The sequence below is a fragment of the Anas platyrhynchos genome, chromosome 5 (genome assembly GCF_047663525.1).
Source record: "Anas platyrhynchos isolate ZD024472 breed Pekin duck chromosome 5, IASCAAS_PekinDuck_T2T, whole genome shotgun sequence".
In the NCBI taxonomy this organism is placed as follows: Eukaryota; Metazoa; Chordata; class Aves; order Anseriformes; family Anatidae; genus Anas; species Anas platyrhynchos.
This window is the reverse complement of record NC_092591.1, coordinates 8,094,721-8,120,530: the sequence shown is the minus strand read 5'-3', so window position 1 is coordinate 8,120,530 and position 25,810 is coordinate 8,094,721. Positions and strand designations below refer to the sequence as shown.

At 41.9% G+C, this 25,810-nt stretch overlaps 1 protein-coding gene across 6 annotated transcripts in view; it reads right to left on the bottom strand.

The window, feature by feature from the left end:
* Positions 1-881: 881 nt before the first annotated feature.
* Positions 882-25,810, bottom strand: part of BRF1 (BRF1 general transcription factor IIIB subunit) — a 174,091-nt gene continuing 149,162 nt past the window's right edge. For all 6 annotated transcript variants that reach the window (XM_021274541.4, XM_072038213.1, XM_038179446.2 and 3 more), the window contains 3 exons: positions 9,731-9,782; positions 6,795-6,963; positions 882-4,651 (listed from right to left, as the gene is read on the bottom strand). In XM_021274541.4, coding sequence (XP_021130216.1) covers positions 4,614-4,651; positions 6,795-6,963; positions 9,731-9,782 — 259 coding nt within the window. In that variant the 3' untranslated portion in view covers positions 882-4,613. The remainder of the gene's footprint in view (positions 4,652-6,794; positions 6,964-9,730; positions 9,783-25,810) is intronic.

Sequence of the window (25,810 nt, the reverse complement as noted above, 5' to 3'; positions counted from 1 at the left end):
GGAGGCATATTCAATGAAGGCAGTTGGGAAGACAGCATGGTTTTGGTTAGGAAAGCCCAGTGTTGTAGGGAAGACAAAAAATACAGGACAAAGCTAATAAACTGTATTGCTTGGGAAGAACAGAAAATACGAGGCTGGGGTGGCCAGTACTTTTTAACAGCTTAGATGTTAGGACTGAGAGAACATCAGTGATGGATATCACTGGAGAAATACCCAACCACCAGTGGAAAGGGTTGGAACAGATGAAAAGAAACTACAGATAAAATCACCCTGAAGTCAATGAGAGCAAGGCTGTACCTAGATGAGAACCCAGTAAAGTGTTGGCATGAGACATGCTTAATGTTGTACTGAAACTACTGGTAATTGCCCTACTATATGCTGAAATTTTGCAGTAAACACTCCTGAGGGCCCAGGAAGCTCCACTACCAGGAAACATAAAAGAAGCAAATACCCAAGTGCATAAAGGGTAGATGCGGATTTTGGCCTCCAAATTGTGGTGACCAGATGCTGATAAAATAACTAGATATTTAAGTCAGCGTACACCTTATTTATCAAGATACTGCTTTCAGAAACAAGCACTGGAACAGTTCCATTAAACACATACACTGTATATTTTTCCCACAGTCAGTTAATTATATAGCTCGGTGTAAAACCTCCTCAGTGTTATGCAGTTTACAGAAAGTATCTACATTTATCAGCAGAACCGTATCTTGCAAAAAACACTTACCTGATTAGACTTGTCTCTGCTTTTAGAGACAAAAGACAGCTCTGAATTGCAAGCATTTTGTCCACTATCAACCAATCACGCAGCAATCAAAAATGAGCATTCATAAGAATGAAGACAAGAATCAGAAATCAGAAGGAAAGTATCATCAACGATGGGATTTGCAAGGGTTTTACTTTTTATTTACAGCAAATATATTACAGTAAAAAAAGCTTGACATGGCTCATAGTGTGGTGTGTAAGGAAGATACATATGCTTACATCAAACAGGTTTAATTTCCTTGGCACTAACTGAACCAAATGCAAGGTTTCAACACAAAAATAAGAAACAGAACATTTATTAGGCAAAACTCTGCATTAACTGTACACATCTGCGACTAGAGCTTCAACGCAATCCAAAGAATACAAACAAGCCATCAGGATGGCAAGAACTTTGTAGACGAACACATTTAACCCTCACGACAAGGTTGTCTGGCACCATTTAAAAGTTGCTGTACTGAACACAGTGATTTTAAAGAAATGTCATGGATGATTAAGACACTGAAAATGCACTCACCACAGTGAAGAATCCCCTTATTTTCTTTATTTCTTTTCTTTTTTATCCCCACAATAAAAGACTGTTAAAAGGCTGCACGGCAGACAAGCTGGATGCAACAGCTGGAGGGTTTTGCTTGTCAAGCAAAGTGACTTGCAACGAGACATGCTTCATGGAATAAAACCTATGATATACAGCTTGTATGGGTTCAAGGAAAAAAGAACGAGGAACGACAAATATTGAAGCCTTATAATCTCTCTTCATTATAATCAGAATCCTGAAAAAAGCAGGGTCCAAATTACTCCAAGAGAATACAGGCTCACTTACATACAACAAAATTGTCCAGATACATCAACAGTAGTAAACAGAGTTAATGCAGTGTTAATCTTTTTACATTTTAATGACTAGCTATAAAAACAGAAACTAGCATGTTCTAATCTGTTTACATTTCCTGAGCTTAGTTAAATCAAGAAGGAATGAACATTATAAAATTCCCGGTAAGTCACCAATAAATTAAAAATATACATAACCACTATAGTTTAAGAAGCCTTAAAATGCTCAAGGTGAAGTTTCCCTACCCAATACCATGGCTTTTCCTTTAGGACTCCTGTACAGAAACTGTGCCATTAACTTCACCAGCAATATTGAGATGCTATGGATTTGCAGGTCCTTTTTTTGCTCTCCAAGTGCCCTTCTGGCAGGCTACGTGATAGCCTTCTCTAATCAAATCACATGAGAGCATTCAAAAACAGCAATTTTTTTTCCTCTCCTATATAGAGAAGCATCCTCTACTCCCAGTGCAGGAAGCAATGTTCTCAGCAATGCAATGTGCTACTGAAATTCAAATTTACTAGCAGGAGTTATTTGAGTGGACTCTCAGCTCTCGCACATAATGTCACTACATTGGCAGCAGGTTTAGTATTCTTTCGGGGGAACAAACCAATGAAAATCTACACAGAAAACTGCAGGAAAGACCCTTAGCAATAAAGAACTCATCTTAGCGGTTTCTTTAAGAACCAACATTATGCATTTGAGAAAAGCACTCGACCTACATGAGTCATACGCATGTTTATTTATGCATGTTTATTTCCTGCATAGAGAATAATGTGTACCTTGGAATAAAACCCAGCTTTGAGAATATACTGAGAGCACGGGTATTTGTAATAGTGCTATTGGCAGATTAATTCAAGCCCAAATGCTCAAACTCAGCTGTCTCAAAGACTTGCAGACCACGAACTTTGATAAAACAAACTACTTTTCTTTTTATTGTCTGCTTACAGCATGATTTTGAATTATGGTATAGATAAAAGAGAGGTAGAAAGGTTTATCTCCTCAATGTACTTTTTTTGTGCAGTATTTATAAAGTATCAGAAAAAAAAATCTATCGCTTTTTGGTGAAAACACCAGCTGTTCCCCTAAGAATTACACGGAATCTCTTCTTTCCCACTGAAGTGCTGCGAACCAAGTAACTGATCTCTGGTTCAGAAGAGCTTTTCTTCCCATTAGCCTCACTACATCATTTTTGTTACCAAGTTCTGCTGTTAAGAGAAATCATTGCAGAAACACTGCTACTCACTACTCAGAAATATCTAGCAGATACAACCTACTCAACAAACTACATTTACCAGCCAAAGAAAATCAAGTCTGCTCCTAACACAAGCACTTGCTCTTGCTCTATTTACACAATCTCTTATGCATGTTACTGAAAGGGACAGAAAAAGTATGGAAGGCCATATGGTCCTTCCCCTTGTTGGTGATGACCACAGGTACAAGCACCATCGGTCCTTTCCTCTGTCACTCTGATTTGGAGGAGCTACACAGCTTCCCAAGGCAGGTTCTTCTCCTGCCACTAGCCACCCAACATGGCAGGAGAAGGAGAGGCGCTTTAATGATCAGTGCTCCTCAAAAATAGGAAGGATGAGCTGGCCAGGAAAGACAGCTTAACAGAAACCACGTTGGTAGGATGAACATTCATCTTTCCCCAGTAGAAGAGAAATCTACATTCGTGATTGTCTCAAGACAAGGGAGAGAGATAAAAACATCTTTGCTCCTGCAGCTGCAGTCATCAAGACCAAGACCCAGAGTGCCATGCCTCTCACACTGAGCTGAGAGCCTCAGGCCATGGCAGTGTCGGGTCAGAGGCGACAGGGTAGGATCTGGCTCCATCCCTGACCCCCCGTCCCACCGTGTTGCAAAGGCTGCTTTATCTGGATGAGAAGGACCTGCTGACATTTTGGGGCACATGCAGCTGGAGCTCCATGGAGCAGCGATTCAAGGGTGGGATTTGAGCCATGAGAGTCAGACTGCTGCATGGTGACCTTTAATTTACCCATAGAAAGTTAAATAAATTACATTAAATTAAATTCAGCCAAAGCAGATGCTAGCTTATTTATTAAAAAGCTCAGCTTTCTCTTGCTTTCAAGTGGTTTTAGAGCCAGGCAGCTCTGGGGAGCAGACCTGCACTCAACTCAGTTGGACAGGAGCAGCTCTACAGAGGTGGCAAGAGTTACTCTCCTGCAGCAACATCAGCCACAACGAGACCTGGCTGTCCCTCAGGACTCCAAGCAAAGGTACGTGACACCAGCATTGTCTTCTGCTTTCCCTATACAATCCTTGCCTCACCCAGGATTTTTTCCTCCTTCCACATAAACATCTCACAGCATAAGACAACTATTCACTGCCACCATTACCTTCTATTGTCATAACTTATAGAACATCTATGAATTGATTAAAATAAAGAAGTATTTAACTTCATTCAGAGAAACAGATACTGCCCTACGATATAAAACTTGTCATCAATTTTTGATAGGCTTGGGTATGGCAGCTTGCATACAATGACAGGGTCAAGTTTACAATAAAGATTGAAAATGTTTTCTTTCGGTTGTAGTATTGTAAGACAATTAATCCAAGTGTACTCAAATAATCAGCGAGTGGGCTTCTGGTTTTCACTTGTCCTTCTATCTGCCCTTCTATGCGCTCCCTTTCAACAGTGTGTGCAAAAGCAAAGTCACATAAATAAGAGACGTGTTGCTTCCAGCCACACATGCTTTATACGCAGTCTATTTTGTCTCTTTTCTTGTGCTCTCTGGAAACACAACTCCCAGGAATTTCATTCTCAAACCATGATCTACCAAAATAAAAAAAAATTCAAGTACAAACCCAAACTTAGTGCTGGGTTGTGGGTCAGTGTAAACTGGCCCGAGTCACTGCCAACCTGGAGTTCACTGTACTGAAGTAAGGATTGTTTGATGCCGTTCGCTGACCACAGACAGCTTCTTTCACCATTCACACATTTTGAAGATTGCAGGCTTGCTGGGAACAAGAAACAGTCCATGTCCTTTAGAAGCAAATAGAACTAATAGCCATCATCGTCGTCCATATCACAGCCATAATCTGAAACACATAAGACAAAGGCATATAAAAATGCAAATATTCCAGGTAGATGGAGTATCCAACAAAAGTACTGTTACTTTCAGGTTGTTTTCCTGCTGTGTAACTAGATGGTAAGTTTTGCCCTAAGCAGGCATTTAAAAAAAACATGTATTTTCTTAGGGCTAAAGAAGTTCTTCCAATTCTCCCTCCACTAAATAAAATTATTTGTAAATATGTATGTGTAAATATTTCTTCTCACTTGTCACTGGGCCCTCACTTAGGGATATTTGGCACATGGATATGTGAAATACCTGGTTTAATTTAGAGGTTAAGGTGATCAAGCCTGATTGTCAGAAGTAATTTAAAACACAGCAGCTGAGAAGCAGCAGCATACATTTACAAGTAGGCATGATTCTCACTATACATAGACACCAGTTAAAGAGCTGGCTTGTTTATATTATTCATAGATTTATAAGCTGAAACTGCAAGGGTTCAGAGATAGCTCAGAGTTCCCATCAACAACAAAACAAGTCTTGCAATGAATCGTGACCGATAGATCTGACTCAGATCTCCCACATTTACTTACTCCTACAGGAACAACTTAAATTTTTGCCCATTTTTTCAATCCAGTTCTGTTTTCTAAAACAATGCTGATTGAGAAGACTGCGTGTTTTGTGTGTCAGAAGGCATGTTTGTGTTTCTAATGCACTGATTTCTCTCCTACGTGCTTCCTGAAAAAAGTAAAACAGTGAACATTTTCTGTTGCAAAGTCAAACCAAAGGATAACTATTACATATGAGCATTTAGTAAAGTTAACCTTTATACTCCAAATTTAATACAGTGCAACATTTCATCCAAAGTCAAGCAAATGCTCCGAAGCAGAATTAAGTGTAATCTATAATAATTTGCGTAGAATGGGTGAAGTTCACCATTTGTAATTCCTGCACTTATTCCAGGCAGACAGGTCTAAAAGCCATGAAGAAAGCAGTTAGAAAGGAGTTATTTGTTCTGCTGAACAGCTCTGCACACCTGCATTTGAATTCTGGGAATACTCCTTTCCTTTTTATTTTTTTTCAACTCTGATTTTTCAGCTGTTGTCCAGACCAGACAGGGAGTAGTGGAATGTTCTCAGAATGGTTTAAAAATAGTAACATTTACAAAGAAAAAAAGCTCAGTGACCTTTATTCTATTTTTGTGGGGGATTTATTAATAAACATGGACCCACCCTCCCCCACATGGGTGCCTTTTCTTGGGAACGTTATTCTAATAATAAATTCAGGCAACAAACTGTTTTTCCTGACATTCAGCAATTATTTTCCAGTGGAGAAATCAATTTAAAAGTATCACAGACTCTTATGAAATGTATACATACTGTCTATGAAAGCTAAATTAATAGTTCTGGAAAGATTTTTGCAGTAAATAAAATTTCAGCGGAAACCTTACTTACTCTCATCTTGCTTTTCCAAAATCCATAATTAGCCGCCCTTATTTAAAAAATATATATTTTAGTGTATTTTCAAACCTCAATTCCAAGGGGAAGTTTTTAATAAAGGATAAATGTGGATGTGTCCAGCTGCGAAAAACCACAATGGGAGGATACTGACTTTTCCTGCTAGTAGAGAAACCTAATTAAATGAGTGGCTTTGCTGGGTAACCCAAAGAAATTAGCACACATCTGTGTGCCTTACAGCATGCCACACACTATCAATGTCATTTTTGTATTTGGAGAACTCCTTCTTCCTAACACTTATCCCAGAAACGGAGCGAGACGATTCTCTTTGCTTTGAGCTGGACAGCCAAGTCTGCAGGGTTCATGCACAATCATGAGGCAAGGAGCCCCAAGCACTGCTAACTGAGGGGTTGCTGACCCCTTAATTCCTCAGATTTCCTTTAATAAATAGAATTCTGAAGAAGGCATAACATTGGTTTGTTCTTGAGAAGCCTTCTTAGCCTAAAGCTTGAGACGCAGAGCTTTCTCTGGAAGTCTCCAGGAAGGTCATGTTTCTGACGGGGGTGACTCAGGGCTTTTCTGCAGGAATGTGCTCTGCTTGGGACAAGCTGGGACAAGCAGGAGAACCCTGTCTGTCCTGAGCCCTGCAACAACGAACCCCACAGCACAGGCAGAGAAATAACAGGCTGTGCTTTAGACAACATCCCAACTCACCGTTTCCTCCCATTAACTGCAACGCACTCATGCAGTGATCGTCATCTTCTTCTGCTTCCTCCTCTTCCACCTCTTCATCAGGGTTGTAAGCTACTGGGCCACTCTCCACTAGCACAGCTGCTGGTTTTGATAAGTCAGGGGCTTCTGCTTGTGCAGTTGGTAAGGTCACCTGCAAAAAAGAAGACAGGACAGCATTGCAGCCCTTCCTTTATTCAGTATTTGTATGTAATGTTAGCAGCTTCCAAGTGGGGCAGGAAAGCTGGAAGCGCACATCTAGTGCTACAGGCTAAACTATTCCAGGGAACATCCGAGTTGCTCAGTGAAATGTTGCCTGAATCCAAATCAGGAATAAACATTCACAGCTTTCACATATTCCAGAGCCAGGCAACTGAAGTATCCAGAGACAGAGACAGCAGAACAGGAGCTCTTGCAAGCACAAGGTAAGGAGAAATTTGGGAGTGAAGGCTCATCTGCAGAGCTCTGCAGGAAAACTTACAACCTTCTCATTGTGTTTGACTCATATCAGGCCTATTACACAGTAACAACATTATTGACACTTTAATGACAGCAGAAATGTACCCTTCAAATCAGAAAAAAAAAAAAGACTATTAGTTTTGACAACTCTGGTTGGATTTATTTGGAGGCACAATGAATAAATGATGAATAATGATGAAAATGGTGATGAATAAATAGCACTCTTTAGACAGCACTTAATGCTATGGTAGAGCACTAGGTTGATAATACATATCAGCACCTGTAACATTACCTATGGGATTCATCAGAGTAATGAGCTCCAAGCTCTAATTGAGGAATTGGACACTGATGGGCCCATTCCAGCAGCTGCACCTGCCCAGATGCTCTAAGGTGAGGCAGGACAAAGCAGGGAGGACAAGAAAGAGTAACAGAGCAAGGAGGCAGAGGTGAATTTGGAGCTGAAGGTAATGGTGTGTCCTGTTCACTACAGACTGATCTGGGAATGGGGCAGCCCCTGCAGCGTGGGGGTGTGCTCTGCTATGTTCAGTGTGAGGCACTGCCTCCCCGTCTCATCCAGGGAAGGAACATCACAGGAGCTTCAGCTCCACCAGCTTCTTAACGGGGCACTTCTCCACTCCGTTCTGTACTTGGAATATTTGGGGTCTGTACACAAAATGTCCTACAGGGCTCTAGGGTTAAATCACAGCACACAACAATGTGCTGCTGCGATTCTGTTGGCATTAAGGTCTGACTTGCATGAAGCATTTATTTATAAATGTATTTACTTGTGATGAAGTGACCCCCAGAATCCCTCCAGTTCCAGATGTGTTAGAGATGCACTGTAACAGAAAGCCCCGGTACCAGAAAGCTGATGGGCTAATTACTCAAACATCAAAGCTGCTCCTAAGCTTGTCACATACCATGCCAGTCAACCTAAGGAATCTGCCAGAGATTTTCAAAGTCACCTAAGGGTCTGCTCCAATAGCTCATTAATAGGGCACAAGACACCCATTAATTTTAACAGAAAATCAAGTATTTAGGCATTCAGATCACTCAGAGACAGGTTTTCATGATCTTTTAATGCTCAAATTAATCATCTTATTTAGAGGAACTTCCCTCCAGTTTATTTTATATTTCCTACCACTGTTTTTGCCCATAGAGTGATCACACTGGGTCCATCTACACTTTAGGTATAAGTAGAAATAGACACAACAGTTTGAGACGAATCAGCATCATAATGTATATCATTTTTTTTGCTTAAAGTATCCATCTGCTCTGAAAAAGTGGCTGAATATAAAAGAGCTACAATTGAGTCATTATTTTTTTAAATTGCACCATGCTAATTAAAATGTGACCTTCTTCTAATTATCATGTCCACTTCCAGACTGCTATAGTTCTAAAAATGTGCAGGGTTTTCTAATGAGCATAGTGTAAGTGAAAATGTATTTCCCTAGGCAGGATATCAAACTGTTTCTGAAAATCAATGGGTTTTAGTAATTTTAAAAATAAGGCAGTCCAACAACACCTTTAAATAGAACTTCCTGGATTCTTCCAGACAACCTGGACGTCTGTTTGGCTTGTACCTTTCCATGGGCATACAGCTTTCACATCGGCATTGTGAAAGCCCAGTAGACTATCAAAGAATACTAGCATACTTTCAAAAGGGCACCAGTGTCACACACACATGGGAAAAGCAAGAATGCTTTCCTTTGGTATATTAGGAACAGGATTGTTAGATACATGGTAGGCAGTTCTTTTATCACCTGCAAAACACAGGTGTTTGTTTCGTACAGTGGAAGTACAATAGCAGAGGAAAGCTGTGATTGCTGTGACTGGTAACAATCACGACTCCTTCGTCACAACATACACATTCACAAAGCCACCCAGGGAAGATTTCTGATGGCGGCCAGATACTAGCACTAACTTTTCTATGGAAATATCATTATTTCCAACGTAAACAAAACAAACAGAGTAAGCCATGCTCTGTTGGGTACCTTTTCGGTTCATGTTTCCTCACCAGTCTCCTGAGGCAGACCCCAGGACCCCAGCCCCTTCCTTGAGTCCCCACCAGCTCCACAGAAGCAGCACTGCGTTGTCCCCGTTCTCTGGGGGTACGGTCCAAGCGATGAAAGAGGCACAAGCTCTGCCCTCTCCTACTGCTCCTACCCACTTGTTCAAATGTGCCCTTTCAGAGCTTGCAGGGAGCTTTCTCTTTTTCCTGTCTAACCAGGGATTATGAGGTTAAGGTTACTGGTGGGTAAGTAAGGGCAAATCCTGGTTAGAAGGCAGGTAACCTCAGCTTTGCAGTGTTTGCATTAACCAGCTCCTGCTCTGATCACCAAGACAAGATTCTCCTTTATTTTGCCCATATCTACCGCATAACCTGAGCCTGGCTGAGAAATGCTTGTCACAATTTCCAGACTCTAACCGTGGCACTATGAGAAGTGCTGGGCTTTACATACCTCTTCGGTGGCAGCCTTTTTAGCTAGCTGTGTAGAAATTAAAGGTCTTAATCTGGAAAAAAAGGAAAGAAGAAACGGTGAACATCAGAAAAGATACACCACACACAAGAGTTTGACACACACATTATTCAGTATCCAAACAATGAAAACACTTCGCTGGAGTTACACTGTGCAATTACTTCTTTTAAGATACAAAACAAAGTTCACAGTGGATAGCCACATACTTCACAATAATTAATACACACATTCCCTTGTAAGCATCTGCCCCAATTCAGGATAATAAGAAAAAATGCCAATCAACAAGCTCAGTAGCAAAACTTCATCTCAGACTGCAGCTCCAGCTCATCCCGAATGTCTGTAAAAGAGATGGCTTTATCACATATTACAAAAGTCAACAGACTCAAGGAAGTGGTGAGGAAGAGAAGACCAACAACAGCAATGCTTCATCCCTCTGCTGCTGTCTGAATGTGTGGCCGCAGCACTTTGGAGCAGAGCAAAACCTGCACCTGCAGGCTGCCTGCCAGAAAGCACCGGGGATGGACCCAGGGGGGCAGGTCACGCTTTTGGGCACAACAACAGATTTTTTGGAACAATGCAGACATGACAAAAATAAGCCACTTTCTGAATTGCCCAGCATTACTCTACTTCCCTTTAGTTGATGACATATGCAGGATACCAGTAAGATTTCATACACAAGGATACCGTAATTATCACAAACTGAATTTTAACCTCCAGCTACAGAAACCATTATCAAGAACAAGGGGACTCTGCATACCTTGAATGAGAAGTGACAGAAATTGAACGTAAACACTAAAAATACCCTGCAGCGGATACAAAAAGACTTGCATATTTGGGGAGAAAAGATGGATCAGCATTACTCTACAGCTAAGTGTTAAACATTGTTCTTTTCTGAAAAGCATTTCACAGCCGGTTGTCTCCTTAGTGCCATGAAGGCTGTTCTCAATCCATCATTTACTGTTGCTTTCTGGTCTCTCCTCCTCATCGAGACATACCCAGTCATGAAAAGGATGACTTGTTTTCTACAGAAACGCTGCTCAGACAGCTCCTCAAGTTTGTCTTTTAACTAAGTCTCCGCAAACAACTTAATGAATACCAATTTATGTCTCTAGAGATACAGTCTTTTATGATAAGCAGTATCTTTCTTCTCATTTTTCTATTAGTCATTCCTTCCTGTTAACACGCAGATACTGGTTGTTTTCCTACTTCTATATTTCAAATGATCAGCAGGAGGAAACAAAACCCTGGAAAATGAACAGGGCAGACTTTAGATCATTATCTCTGATAGAGAAGGCAATACTAAAATACAAGACCCTGGCTAAGCTCCAAAGATGGTCAGAAAATGGTCATCTCTGGAATGCTTCACAATACCCAAAGGGCGTTTCAGCAACCAAATCAGCCCAAGGTGACTCTTTACAATAGATCTAAATGAAAAGATGGCACAGGAACGCTTCAGGAGCTGTACTACTGCACGGTCCAGAAAAAATTATTCTGCTACAGATACTTCTTGTCATATTTCATGATTATCAAAAACTTCAAGAAAGAGATATTCTTGACCCACATAAATTATCTATTACATACAATTCCTGGCAGACTTCTGGGCTTAGAAAGAATGCATTTCAAGGTACACACAAACATCTCCCTACATGCCTGGCCTCCTCTTTTCTTTTTCTAACGTGAACCGTACAGTTTTCCCAAAATTTGAGACTACCTGTCAATCACTGCTTTCCAAAAGTCACCCTGTTTAGATGCTTACAAACATACAAATGCAGCGGTGTCAAAAGGTTAAGTAGCTGAAGGATGCTAATTATCAACCAGGTTGTATTTCATTGACATAACTGGAAAAAAAACAACAGGGGGAAGCAACGAAGGACCTTTATTTTAAACCACTAGTAGTGATTATTGTAATTAACATTGTACCAAAGATAGCAACTATTGCTTCATGCTACCAGAAGACTTCAGACCTCCCTAGAGCACTCTGAAATCTTTCCTTCCCCCCAATTAAAATCAAGCTGTTGAGTAAGACTCACAAGGTAATCAGAAACTGCTGACACTTCTTTTAGAGCAAATTATGCATGTGCTCACACAGTGAAGAAAACCATCACAGCTATAGGAAGCAGAAAGTAAACATTCCAGTTTAATTTTAATTAAAACGGTCACCGAATGAAAATAAAAAGATTCATGCTTATGAAAGGCCTATTTGCAAACTAATGCTAAATCCAGGAGCCCTTCCACACCATTTTTCAGCAGCGAGTGACTCTCACACCCATTCTGAAATTAAAGGTGTATTTCTGCTCCGTGATAATTGCTCACAAAGCGTACTTCTTCACTCCATTACTAGAAATATAGCATTGTCATCCAATTTGGGTAATTCAGTTTCTCCCTCAGCATAGTATTTAATGCACCCAAAAGCACGGGGCTGGGCTCCCCCCTCGGCGAGCTGTCGCAGCTCGCCACATGGGCTGAGCCCTGAAAAAAGCTAAAACCATCACAGAGAGAGAAAAACTTGTTTTCCATCTAAAATAATACCTTTCAATGCAATTAGATTAAAATAAAATGTTGATTTCTCTCCCTTGGCTCCCTCAGGTCTATGGAGAAGCCTATTACTGTACAAAACCATTCAGGAGGGTTTTATAGGGGCAGTTGGGTTTTGTTTTGTTTCTCAAATGCCCCGATGCCTTGACCTCCTTAAACCAGAGCAGCTGCTGCCACACCAGCCATATGGAGCAATAAATTACTGGCTGCCATGGCTACAGATACAGGATCCTTCTGCTGTCTGGCTGCACCACACAGGGTGGAAAGAAGTGCAGGATGTCCTCACAGAGAAGCACGACTGCTTTCGAGGTTGAGACAGGTCTGAGTATTAAGGATCAAAAAAGCAGCTTGAAAAAACAGGTAACTGAAGCATCTTACCCAACTTTTAACGGGCATTACTCAATCTCATCTATAAAACGCTTTCAAGGCACACATGTGCACATAGACCTTATCTGTGAACAATTTTGTCCATTTAAGTCCACTTTGAATTCAGGGTTGCCAAGTCCCATAAATAAGCATCCTATCCTGCACCGAGATACAACCCCATATATGCTAAAGCAACCACAGCCTCTATTTTCTCGGGGACATGGTTTAATAGCAGTAGACTTGGCAGTGCCAGGTTAACGGTTGGACTTGATGATCTTAGAGGTCTTTTCCAACCTAAAAGATTCTACGATGCCATGATTTAAAATGTAATGTTGTGACTAGAGAGCAGTGGTGCCCCTGGCCTTCCCAAACATTTCAGTTATTGCTCACTAGTGATGCCAATTTCTAGTTTGGGGCACTCTCATTATGAACTCTGCAATTTAATACAGTACACTGTGGGAGGGAGTAACAAAACAAGCAACTTTCAGAACAGCAATACAATCTGTAAAAAGAGGGGAAAAAAAAGATTTCACACAGCCCTAAGTGTTATATCCACATTTCAAACTGCTTCGAAAATTATGCAGATCTACAAATGCTCATGTCAGCCAACACACTTAACACTGGAAGCATATAATCTTGACATGTTCCCGACAAAAACTAGTGGCACGGTACATGGCATCAGAGGCTGCTCCCCGCCGAATCTGCTCCGCTTGCGCTTCGCTCACAGTTGAGATGTGCACGATAACATCTCGGTTTGTCCTCCAGCTTAACAATTTAAAAGAAGATTCGGTATAATAGCTTCTGACAGGGCTGAAGATCACACAGACTGAACTTTCAAAGTGAACAAATTCTCTGAAAAACAAGCTGGCTGTGACAAACAACTGTTTTTATTTTGCTTATTATTTAATAACAAAGGATTACACCGCACAGAACATAATGCAGAAGGCATACTACGAGGCAATAAAAGCAGCTAACTCGCATCAGGCTGTGTGCCCACTGAAAAGGTTTATGATACTGTAACAATCTCCTCAGTGAAATCCTGAAAGTAATTTGGAAACTCACCCAAAGCTCTGTTTCTTACTGAATTTTAATTTAGTCCATCCAAGTAGGGAACATCTTATTGCTGCTTACCGCACATACTAATTTTATATGCAGACAAACCCAGGATATAGGATGGCAAGCAGAGATACAATGGGGCCCAGAGCCACAAGCCTGTGGTATAATTATGCAGGTCATCTAAGACAAATGCGTATTAAAACCTATATAACCATACCACAGGCATTTCGTATGTATGCCACTTCAGTGACAGAAAAAGCTATTTAGAAACGATTCATTGGGAGACCGGTCAGGTTCTTCGTGCTGGTTGAGATACTCCTCCCACCTGAGGCCAGATGGTTTTGCCTCAGGAAGTCAGTTTACCAGACATCTGTGTGAGAAGGAAATTAATATAAATGTTTATCCCGGCTAAAAGTGCCCTTTAATTAGGTACTGTCAATGTTATCCTTACCGGAAAGCTGGGAATTACCTCCCTGCAAGGCTTTAATGCGCTTATTGGAAACACAGCAGCAGCAGGAGATACGGACCCATCCTTCTACCGTCAGCACCAGAGGGAAGAGAGACCCACCTGGGCAGGATCCATGGCTCTTTTCCAGAAGACAAAACACAGACTGGAACATGACCCCAATCCCACAGCACTTCATGGTTTGCATACATGTATAGAGCTGCAGGCCCACCGTCCTCTGCATCCTGTCATGGCTGTGAGCTGGGCCCTGACAGGAGCCATTCCCTTCCCCTGGGAGGGAAAACAAGGCCATGGCTGGTTGTGGCACTGACAAACGTCTGCCTGATGGCTTCTGAACAGGGACTAGGGTGTAAAGGCACACTGTGACACACCAGAAGTTCAGATACAGCCACAGGAATGTCAGCTCTACAGAGGGACAAAACAGCTCTGATGCTCACACCTTGACACCATGTGTGCCTGAACGTGAGGCAGAGAGTTATTTTTGGCTTTCTGGAAGCCAGACTGACCAGCCCTTAGCCCAACCCAGCTCAACAGCAGCACGAAGGCCTCAGGGAGCTTCTCTGAATCACTCTTTCTAGTGATACGGCCACGGACACCTCAGCTAATGACCGAGACGCCAACCAAGGGCACGTCCTCACTGCAGTGACCTCAGCTCACGCACACTAAGCTCCTTTGGAGCTGGCTAACCCAGCACTGCCAGCCATACCAAGAGGCTGACGGGACATGAGGCAGGGTAAGAACCCTACCAGACACAACCAGGCACCTGGCAGCAAGATCAGGGTGCGCTGAGCACCGCCTGAGCCCAACGCCTGCAAGAACTCCGTCACCTACACCAAGGTAGCCAACGTGTTCCTGCTATTTCTGAGCATGCGACACCACACAAAGAGCCATTTTAAGGAGGGAAAAAGCAAAGCTAAAGTGACAACAGAAACTGGAGCAAAATGAGAAATTGTTCCCACTTTTGATTCCTACTCAGTCCTCTTTAATGCTGGATCAGAGGAGCGGCGCTTTCATCAGCACAGCATCAGACAAGGCGGCACCGAGAACATCCTCAGCGCTAATGAGATCGGCCTCTTCTAGCAAATACCCAGGCTTAAGTACCTAGGGACCAACAACTCATAGGAGTAAACCGGCAAAAAAATAAGAACCCCTATCATTGGCTACAGGAACCAGTTATCACCAAAGAAATAAGCACCTACACCATTCACCAATACACTCCTGCATCTCTCTTGGAAAACAAGAACTTTGCTTTCAAGAAAAAAAAAATGTACTTTGTTCACAAGTATAGTGAACTAAACACCCATTTCAGACTTTTTTGAGGGGGGTGGAGGTTACCAACACCTGCTGTTACTAACCCACCTCGGAGTGGGCAGTATTCTTCTGCATAGCTATAGCACTCATCCCTCATTTAGGTGCTGTAAAATGGCACCTTGTTATTCTTTCCACTAAAACAAAAGATTTTCAACAGCAAAAATGAAAAGAATGAAATCTAAAGCCACCTTATTGGGACCAAATGAAATTATACTACAGCAGCAGATCCAAAACAATCTCTGCACATATCAGATTCTAAAGGAAATTGCTGCAGACCATGGGAAATTACAATTGCTCCAGGACAAGAAAGGCTGACTGATCTAATATTTCTGGTTGACACACCTTCTTCCTGGGCTTGTCAATAAAGATCCTGATGAGCTCATCTCTCCACAGGTCAGGAAAATATTAGTTGAAAATATGCTATTCCTTTCACCAGGCAAATTTTTCCAGACGAAATGATGGCAGCGAGGCATATTTGCACCTTGCTGGGAAAAACTATTTAAAATAAGGAAGCTGTGAAGCATTTTAATGAAGGTAAATGATTAATCATGATGGTTTCAGTTAAGCAAGTCTAATGACAATGTCACTTTTAAGACACAAGCGTGAGACAACTCATGTGGTGACAATCCAAATACGTCCAACTATCTCGTAGCATGGTCTTTCAAATGGTAACAGTGCAGAATGCATCTATTATAGCAGAAAGCACTATTATTAGCAGATAAGGCAAACATAAATCATTTTTAAATCATGCTTGGGACTACAGTAGCAGAAATGAAATTCAGAAAGTCAAACAAACCCATCATCTCAACAGAAACGTATTACTGAAAAGATCTCAGCAGTAGCACCGCCGTCTTTATTTCTGATACAAATGTATTTGCTAGACTCACAAAGGGAGGATTACAAATATTTGCTTTTGGACAGGTGTTTTGATCAATCTCAACCTCATAAAAACTGCTAATGAGGCAAAAGATGAAAAGAAAAACATCTTAGTAACCTGCAGCCTCTGTGAACAATCCGCTGAGACTGTTATACCCAAAGGTGCTGCCAGATTTATCATTAGATCTTCCTTGGTGACATTACAAGGACAAAAATCATGCTAGGCATAACACTAACTCACCACTTCCACTGCCTCTGACAACATATACCACTGTGCAAATTAAGTTTCTCTCATCAGATTACGCAGCCAAAAGTAATATTTCAAAATTCAGGTAACTATAGATTCATCCAAGTAATCCATCAAGGAATAAAGATGGATGACAGATTTTTTTTTTCCTTGTGTCTGGTCTATTCTACATTAAAGAGCAGTTTCACTGCCAGCCATCTGGAAATCAATGTATTCCAAGCTTTATTTTATGATTACCAACATTCCCCTTCGTAACTCATTTCTAATTATAAGCAATAAATCATTCCCTCTTGCTTGTAATTTATAACAGCCAATTAAGGCAAACCTCTTATTTAAATAGCAAATCTAGCTTTAAAGCATCACGCATTCTGAGGTACGCACGGCACACATCTAATCAAGCAGACGAGTGGTAGATGACGATTTGACTTGGCTTTTGCAGCCAGGGAGGAGTCACAGAGGGAGGAACCTGCCCTACTCGTGTGACCTAAGTATGCCAGGCCTTGCCAGAACTGAAGGCACGGGTCTTATCTGCCTGATTTAATGCAGAAGAGATTGACACGTTGTGAAACGTGAGCCAGTAGGCACCTCAGGGAAGTCTGGTGTGAAGACTTCCCTTGAACATACCAGGAACTGAATGAAAAGGCTGTAACAGGAGAAGAAGCTATAGGTTGGTCTAGGGGTAAGTTCTGGATGGTTTTTACTTTGTTTTTTACAAAGGTAAAAGTACACAGCTGTAAATTTAATACTAAAAAAAAAAAAAAACACACACACAAAAAAACAGAAAACACAAGTAAAGCAACTTTTCCTGTGAGAGCATTTGTTTGAGCTCTCACAAGCAGCCTGGCCTCCTCCTTGCAAGCCCAAGGACACCACCACGCACAACCAGGTGCTCACCCCCTCAGTTATCTCTGTTGAACAAGATTTTGCACATTTTATCCTATAGTATGGCACTTGGCATGAGCATAGCATTCACTTGAATGACTCCTCTCCATCCCTCACAGCCAGCAGGGGATCAGGCAGAACAAGGCCATGAAACGGTCTGCAAAGAGAAGGCATCACCAAATAAATCCGGATTGTTCCTTTGGGGAGAAGTCTTTAATGGTGATTTCCTACGACAACTCTTACTGACAGAAGAATTATCAAAGAAATGTACTGGAGGATTTCAGACGAGACAAAACAAGGTGGGTCCAAGAGCACTGGCAAGGACACTGAGACATTTTTAAATGTATTTGTTCTTCACTGTAGGTCTGAATAACAGGCATGTGAGAGCAAACACAAGAGAGAGGCATCTTATAAATAGCTCTGCTGGGATTTGTCTGCTAGGAAAAAAAAAAAAGAAAGAACTCTTGTCAGAAAAGTATTTGATATAATTTTGGATGCAGAATTTATTACATGAGAAACTGATCTCAGGAACGTGGAAGTGGTTCCCACTGAGATTTTATTTGGTCATCACACAGCTCAAGTCTGTTCCAGCTTCGCATCGTGTCATCTGGTAAGCGTTTACAGTAGGAATCGAGGGAACTGGATTTGGAAAAAATCCATCGCAACTGACCTAAATTTGATCTGACCTGAATAATCAAACTAATACAAAATTCAAATATGGCTAGACAGAAGCAAGGAGAGATAATTCATTAGCGGCTGGAGTTCTTTCAAGAGTTTCCTTTCCTTACCCCCACACGAGGGTTATGTACCCCACTCTGCTTTTCTTCCCAAAAAGCCATGATGTTAGAGGCTACCCTAGCATCTCCTTGTAACATTTGCTTTCCTTTTCAGACCCCGAAGGACGCGATGCCACAGCACTACCATGACACACAGCCTATGTGGTTATGCTGCCAACTTCACTTTATTCCTAAGAGCCAGAGCTGAAGGCATGCAGGTGCAGCACCGCCTAGGCAAACACACAGCAAGTCCCCATAGACAGATCATTATTTATGTACACCTTGTACCGAGTGTTCAACAAATACTTTCGTGACTTTCAAGACTCCTTATCTTCTTTATAAAAGAGATCTAAGTATTATTTATTAATCTTCTCCAAACACAAAGCTCAAAGACATCTTAGCATCTGGTTTACGCTCTCAGTAGTGAGAATGAAGCACTTGGAAGCAAGCTCAAAAATCACTGGTTTGATGTTGGCGAAACTTGGACAGGACTTCTGGCAAAAACTTTGGATGAGGATGCAACAAAAAAGCCTATGCAAAAGTGTAAAGGGCGGGAGAAACAGAGACCAAAGCTCATACATTTCAGTTTGAAAATAAGGCATCATTCCTATTATGCCTGTGGATGTATATCTTCCCCATACAAAGTTTTAAAAGCTTTATATAAACTATACTTCTAAGTAAGCTTGTAATTAGCTAGGGACAGGCTTGGCTCTAATTATAACTTGTAGAGACACACATTATGGAAATACCTAGCTAATAATCCTAGCGATGCTCTGCTGATGGCTCGTCAGGCTGGCATGTGACTGCCTTGTAACCACTGGAGTACTTTCTGTCTTGTGCAAACCGGGATCCCTAAGGAAGCCTGAAGGACTGGTCTGCCAGGTCTTCCTCCCAGCTGGATAATCCAGGCTTGGCTGCCATTGGTGATGTGATCTTCTGTGTGCCTGCGTCCCTGCTCCGCACGGTGTGCTGTGGGATACCTGTTCTCACCTCACCAGGACATGCTGATACCAGAAGGACCCAGGAACCCGATCAATGTGGCCATTCTTGAGCCATTTCACCCACAGCCTGTGCCCAGCACATCCTTCCCTCAGATACCAGCATACACTGCGAGCATGTGTCGTAGATTAGTCTTTACAGCCTATTTCAAAGTTAAAATGAAGCTGATCTCACATCTTACCTCAAAGCCAAAATCTCTAAAAAAACAAAAGCCCAACAAGACGTTCTGCTGCGAGAGCATCACTCCAAGTCAAAGTCTCTGTAAATCTACAGGTTCATGCAGGTCTCTCACAACGTTGGATCCAATGTCTACTGAAACAATAATGGTCCAGAGACTAAACCGTACCCTTTTATTACAACCTTGGAAGCTACTTGCATGGCAATCTCTACTTGGGTCTAAGCATACATGTTTAATAAATTATAAATATGGTATGAATCACCGGGAAAACAGCCATTTACCAATGAACATGATACAAGTGTAAAAAAGGAGTTGCCACACACTGTAAGCCCTTGCTTACACATCCTATTATGTACTAATGAATCACTGAACTGGGTCCCAGAAGCTCTTCACGTTATAAAAAGCCTGTCCCCTTAGCAATGCATTTGGTACAGACAAACAGAGCAGGGTAAAAATGTAGCCACATTTTCCTACGGAAAGAAAATTCTAAATGGAAGCGTTAATAAGGAAAACAAAACTAATTGCTGGTTTAAAATCTGTGTACAATATGTGCAATTCCCTTCAAGAGAGGAGGACACTGTTTCTAATGAAGGGAGCAGGCAGTAATGTCTTCTCCATTGGCTTGGGGAAGCCCCATGCCACACAGCTCAAATTAAGTTTGCTTACCTGTTGAAAGGGAATCCTACATGGAAAGCAGATTTATTTTCATTTAGTAGTGGTTTGCTTTAATGCAGCTTAATACTAATGCTAACAGATACGAATTAACCAACAGAAACCTCATTCAAACTGCAGGGGAGATGCCTCTCGCAGCCTCTTGCTCTGGTTTAACTGGATCAGTTGGAAAACCTCCCAGGTTAAGCCTGTGCTGGCCACAGTCAGGTGCACAGAGCTGCTCTGCTGCCACTCCGCTGGTCTGCTTGGGCCACCAGCCCCTCATTTGGCTCAGACAAAACCAGCTGAGTCAGCCTAAATAGATTTTTGCTACCTATTACCATTTGAAATCGGTTAAAGGGGGCTTACAAAAGCAGGTCAGCCTGCAGATCTGAGGGCCAGTGGGAAGGGGCTGAGATGGGCGGGCAGAGCACGCTGCCTTACAGAGCATCCAGATGGCTCCTGATACCTCCTCTCCCCCCAAACCCACACCTGAACGGGAGGAAGGCTGACCTCAATCACAAACATTTGGGAGGCCAAGCCTTCTGTAGCTGAGAACTGGTCCCTAAAGTTAATTCCTTAGCAAAGCAAAGCATGGCAAAATTCACTTGTAAGTATCTGTCCAATAATCCTTACCCCACCTCATTTTTTACCCTTCCCTTTTAAAGAAGCTGTGGCCCCGGTGCTTAGTCCTTCAGCCACCAGAAATTGAGCTGCTGAGAAGGGACAGTGTAAAAGCAAGGCGAGCGGTGCGTGTCGCCGACCCAAGTCCACTTAACCATGGCTAGAGGATTCATTACAAAGAAAATAGCTGCAGCTTTCTGGCTCCATCCTAGGGTTGCTCATGCACATCCTTAACTCTGTATACATGGAAATAGTGAAATCTAACAGTTGTGGTTATCTTTCAGCAGTGTGCTCCCTCGGAAATGTACAACTAAAGACCAAATCAGGTCACCTGAGGAGGAACATGGATGCTGTGCAAGCTACCTTCCTATCACAATTACTAAGATAGCGACTGCGAACAGTAAAAGGAGTTTAACTGACCGTGAAATGTGCCAATACTACAATAAATAGATACTTACACGCTGTCTCATTCATATAAAGTCCCTCCTTCCCATCCTATCATTCATATTTTGTCCCTGTATTCTGACAAGCTTTTCAGACAAGTGTTGACATACAGCAGATTTTAGTACAGCTCTAGTAAGAATGAGTAAAACATGAAGTAAACTTTATCCATCTCAACTAAATCCCTGCTCCTTCCTTTGTACCTCGGAGAGCTTGCAGCCTGAAAAAACAATTGTACTGAACAGAGAAGACAGTGAATTCCCACTGTAGTTTAAATCCTTCTGCATACTAAGCTCTGTTTGAAGATCAATAAAAAATGTACTTTCAGGTTAATCTGCTGCACTTTGAACCTTAACGTCTCGCATGGCAAAGGAAAATTTCACAGAAAACAACCCAATATTCCTCCAAGACCTGAGCTACTTCAAGTTAAGTGCTAGGAAGGATTGTGAGCCTTCGCATGCACAGACCCTTTCTAGCCTTTGTGCTGCTCGCATCCCTCTCCAAAGCCAAAGGGCTCCCCGCTGCACACAAAGAGGAGGCTGTTTGGGCTGAAGTCACAACTTCAAAGACCAGCAGCACAAAATTTGCCAACTTGCTTTGCCATTCAAGCAAATGTCAGCTGGAACAAAAGCACACCCAGGAAAGTTGTTACAGAATGCCACGCTGGGAAAATAATGCAAATTTGTATCGATGATCAACGTAGCTTTAACTAAGTCTAACGAGCAACTTTGCCTTTGTTCTTTTCCATCACCACACTCGTTTTGTTCTGGGAGCTTGAAAAGGCATTTCTGAAGCATCAGTTAAGAAACTCTAGTTTAATAACAAAAAGAGAGCCCCTGCCCTCTCTTTTTTTTAATGCAAGTCTTGAAAGTGTCGCGTTTAGATTTCCTACATACTGTACTTGGTCAAAATATGCAACAAATGCCTAAGAAGTGCTTGACCCCAGTGTGACAACAGTCTGTACAGCCTCACTTGTAATACATGTCTGCCTTTCGGTTGTTTAATCTCCATACACTGCGTTTCCTTTATCAGCACTACAGCATCATTCCAGTTTGCCCGAGTTTTTTGTGTCTACAAAGTATCGTGGGAACATCACTCCTTGGCAACCTCACACTTGGGTTTTTTAGCATGACGCTACAGAGCTCGCTGTTACTTTGCTTGGTCGGTTAGCAAAATGTTACAACAAATAAATAGTTGCATAAAGTATTTTTTTTTTTAGTGCAATGTAATGTAAGTGCCATATTGTAATGTAAACACTTTTCAATGCGCCTTTTTTATGGAAAAAGCTTTTTAGAGTAAACTGTTTTAAAGGAACTGAATCAAATTTAAACACTTGCACGATAGACTTACATTTGGAAATTAGTTTGGTAGCAATTTACGACCCTTTGACGTGAACTTTCACAGTCGTTCTTAGAGCAAGAATGCATTAGTTCAGAAGTGAAATGCTTTGGTTGCCCTCAATGGGAAAATTACAGCTGAAGCTCCTCAAAGGCTCTTGTTACCTCTAGGCTTCTGAATGTTAATACCTTATTTTAAAATCTTAATAGATGAACAAGAAAGAGGCATAAACCTCCAGTTTCTTCACGACCAAAATGCATCCTTCTAGCACGAACCTGTCTCACACAAAGGTGTTAATTACCAACAATGGCAAAAAAAAGTTGATCCAACCAATACCAAATTTATTTACTGCCTCTACAACTTCCCACTGAGTTACGACATCCATGCAAGGAGTCTGAGCATTCAAATTCCCCGTTCATTCATCTTGCCCAACACAAGTGGAAAACGCACACTTCAGAGCGGCATATGAGCAATATGATGTTTTTACCAAATGGCAGCACCACGCAGAGAAGCCCGGAGCAGATTTCTCTCATCTCCCTACAAAAGAAATAGGTGGATGCCATTGAGCGAGTGCTGCCCCAGCAGTCGAACCCCGGGGTCCTGGCCCGTCAGCGCTCCTGGCGACATGAATGCATTTGGCAAAACCCCATTGGAACAGGCCTCGCTCATCTGTCTTATGCTGATCTTTGCAATACCTCGTGGCCCCCGCTAACAGCACGTACTGCACTTCAGCTCAGAGACAAAATTACACCTATGGTGTGCTCCAGCTTCCAGGGAACTCCGGGCATGGGCTGGGAAGGTTGGGATCACCAACCCTTTTCCTGCAGACATCACCCAAATGATTCGTCCAAGAGGTGCCAGGCTGGTGCTTGACCCACAGAGCCACGCTCTGCACTCCCCTCATGTCCTGATATTCAAAAGACAACTCCATCAGACTCTCACCCATGGGAAGAGCTAAATTTAGCAAAAGCATGATGGACATAACCAAAGCAGACTGCTCCCAAATGCTGCCATTCACCTTGGCCAGTGTGTGTATTCTCTCACATGACCAGTATTTTTCAGACCAGCTTTTGCTTTTCCTTCATTACACAGATCTCAGCAGCACAGCTTAGATAAGATGATGTTCAAGATGATGCCCTCACCTTTTTTTAACAGATAACAACATCAGAAGTTGAGTAGGTGTCTTCAGGAGTAACAGCTAAAAACTTAGATCCTAGATGTCAAACTGAAATGCAAAGTTGGCTTTAGTTCTGACATAAAGAGCGTGCAAGCCTCACAGTTATTAAAAACAGATGAAACAAGTCCCAATTCTTTTTGAATAGCAGAACTACTGAAGAGTCTTGGTGGAGTTTAGCACAGCAGGAGTTTTAGTTGTCTATCACTACGTGTTTAAACACTTGAGGACTTTGCAATAAATGCTGAATTGAATTCACCATCAAAAGACAAAATCCATGTTCTATCTGCCAAAACCTTTAGCAGCCTAAACAGAAAATGTCACAATTGATTTTCAGCAACAGTATGAAAATAAAAAACAGCATTTTAAAGTCTTCAGGGGATATATAGATAGACAGATAAACAGCATAACAGACAGATGGATTTATTGCTATAGGTAATTTTTTACTCCTCCTAAGCAAAAATCAGGCTTCAAATGGGTTGATAGAGCTAAACAGATTAAGAACAAAAAACAACTAGTGAGAAATTTTATTTTTAAAATCTCCAGTCTGTCAGGGTCATCAGCCCAGAGGTATAAAGCGAACAGATTTTGTTGTTACGGCACCACTGTTCTATTTGCATTAAGGTTAAAGAGCTTCGTCTCTCCTTGACTGGTGTCAGCTATAATAAACAAAAACATTTGAAAGGAAAAAACAAAACAAAACACAACCCTGAGCTATTAAAAGTGTTATTTTGGAGTCCCTTCCTCTCCATTTCTGTGAAAAAGTCATAAATTACACTCCAGGGCTGCTTCTCACCCCCAAAACCTCTGCTAAGGGTAGGTCCTGAGACCTTCACCTCTTGGCTGGCCAGGGACAGGCAGTTTTGTGGGAGAGGTGGAGTATTTGCAGATCCCCTTTCATTCCAAATTTAACAGGCTTTGTAACACTCCTGATTTAAATGGCGCAGTGAAATAAAGAGAGAAGGAAATGCAAGCCAGTGCCCATAAACTCTCAAGGTTGACTGCAAGCATTTACCAAACTCATGGCATTGGCAAGCAGCACTGCTGAACTGATAAGCTGCCTACCACGCTTACAGACAGGCTTGCACATTTAAAAGGGCTGAGAAATAAGCAACTTTATCATACTGCTGTAAGGGAATCAATGTTAATATTAGAAAAAGGAGTTTGAATAATCAGGCTCTGGGAAATGCAGTTTTACCAAGCAGCAAGATGGACCACTTCTAAACATTAGCAAGTAAACAACCTGTTTTCATATAGCTTTTTCAATATGAGCAACTGAACTGTGTCCAGAATCACAGTAAATCAGATTTTAGTTTTTAACTTCGATTTGCTGCATCGGGAAAAAAGCTTGTAACTGTTTGTTGCAAAGTAACTGTTCCAACTTCAAATGGAAAAAATGTCTCTGAGAGTGGCAACTGGGGCGGGAAAATAATTACCTGAAGATTTGTTTCTTTAAGACTAAACCCACGTCAACAGGGTCAGCAGAAGCGATGGTGGATGAAGGCCAGGACAACTCCCTTTCACATGGGGATGGGGGCAGCTGCTGCCTTTCTTGCAAACAAGCAAGAGGCTGCCGCTGCCTCCTCACCTGGAGGAGCAGACAAGCACTAAGAGCCCGCAGAAGACACAAACCAGCTCCTGTCACTTACAATCTTCTTTTAAGATGCTTTCCGATCCTTTCAACACTCCTACTTGTGTTATTAGCTGAAGAAAAAAGGAAAAAAAAAAAGAAGTCTGAGGTTGCTGACTCCCACACAGGAAGATGAAACGGGGCCAGAGCTGCAGTTGCACACAGCAGGCAAGTGTCCTCCTCTGCCGGGACCTGAAGTGACAAACTCCTTCAAGTGACCAGGACGTGCAGCACCCTCTGGATTGCCACGGTGTATTTAAGTTCACTTCCAGCTGCAGAGGATGCATATACAAAAATGCTTTACCATCACAGAATAGTTATGGTTGGAAGGGAGCTCTGGAGATCATCCGGTCCAACCCCTCTGCTCAAGCAGGGCCACCTAGAGCAGGTTGCCCAGGAACATTTCTCTGTTTCTTCAAGCCTATGAATGTCTTAAGGAACAAATTCAGGCTTGGTTTAACCACACACAGCTCAAAAAAGGCACGGATCTCCTGATACCTCTCTTGTATTTG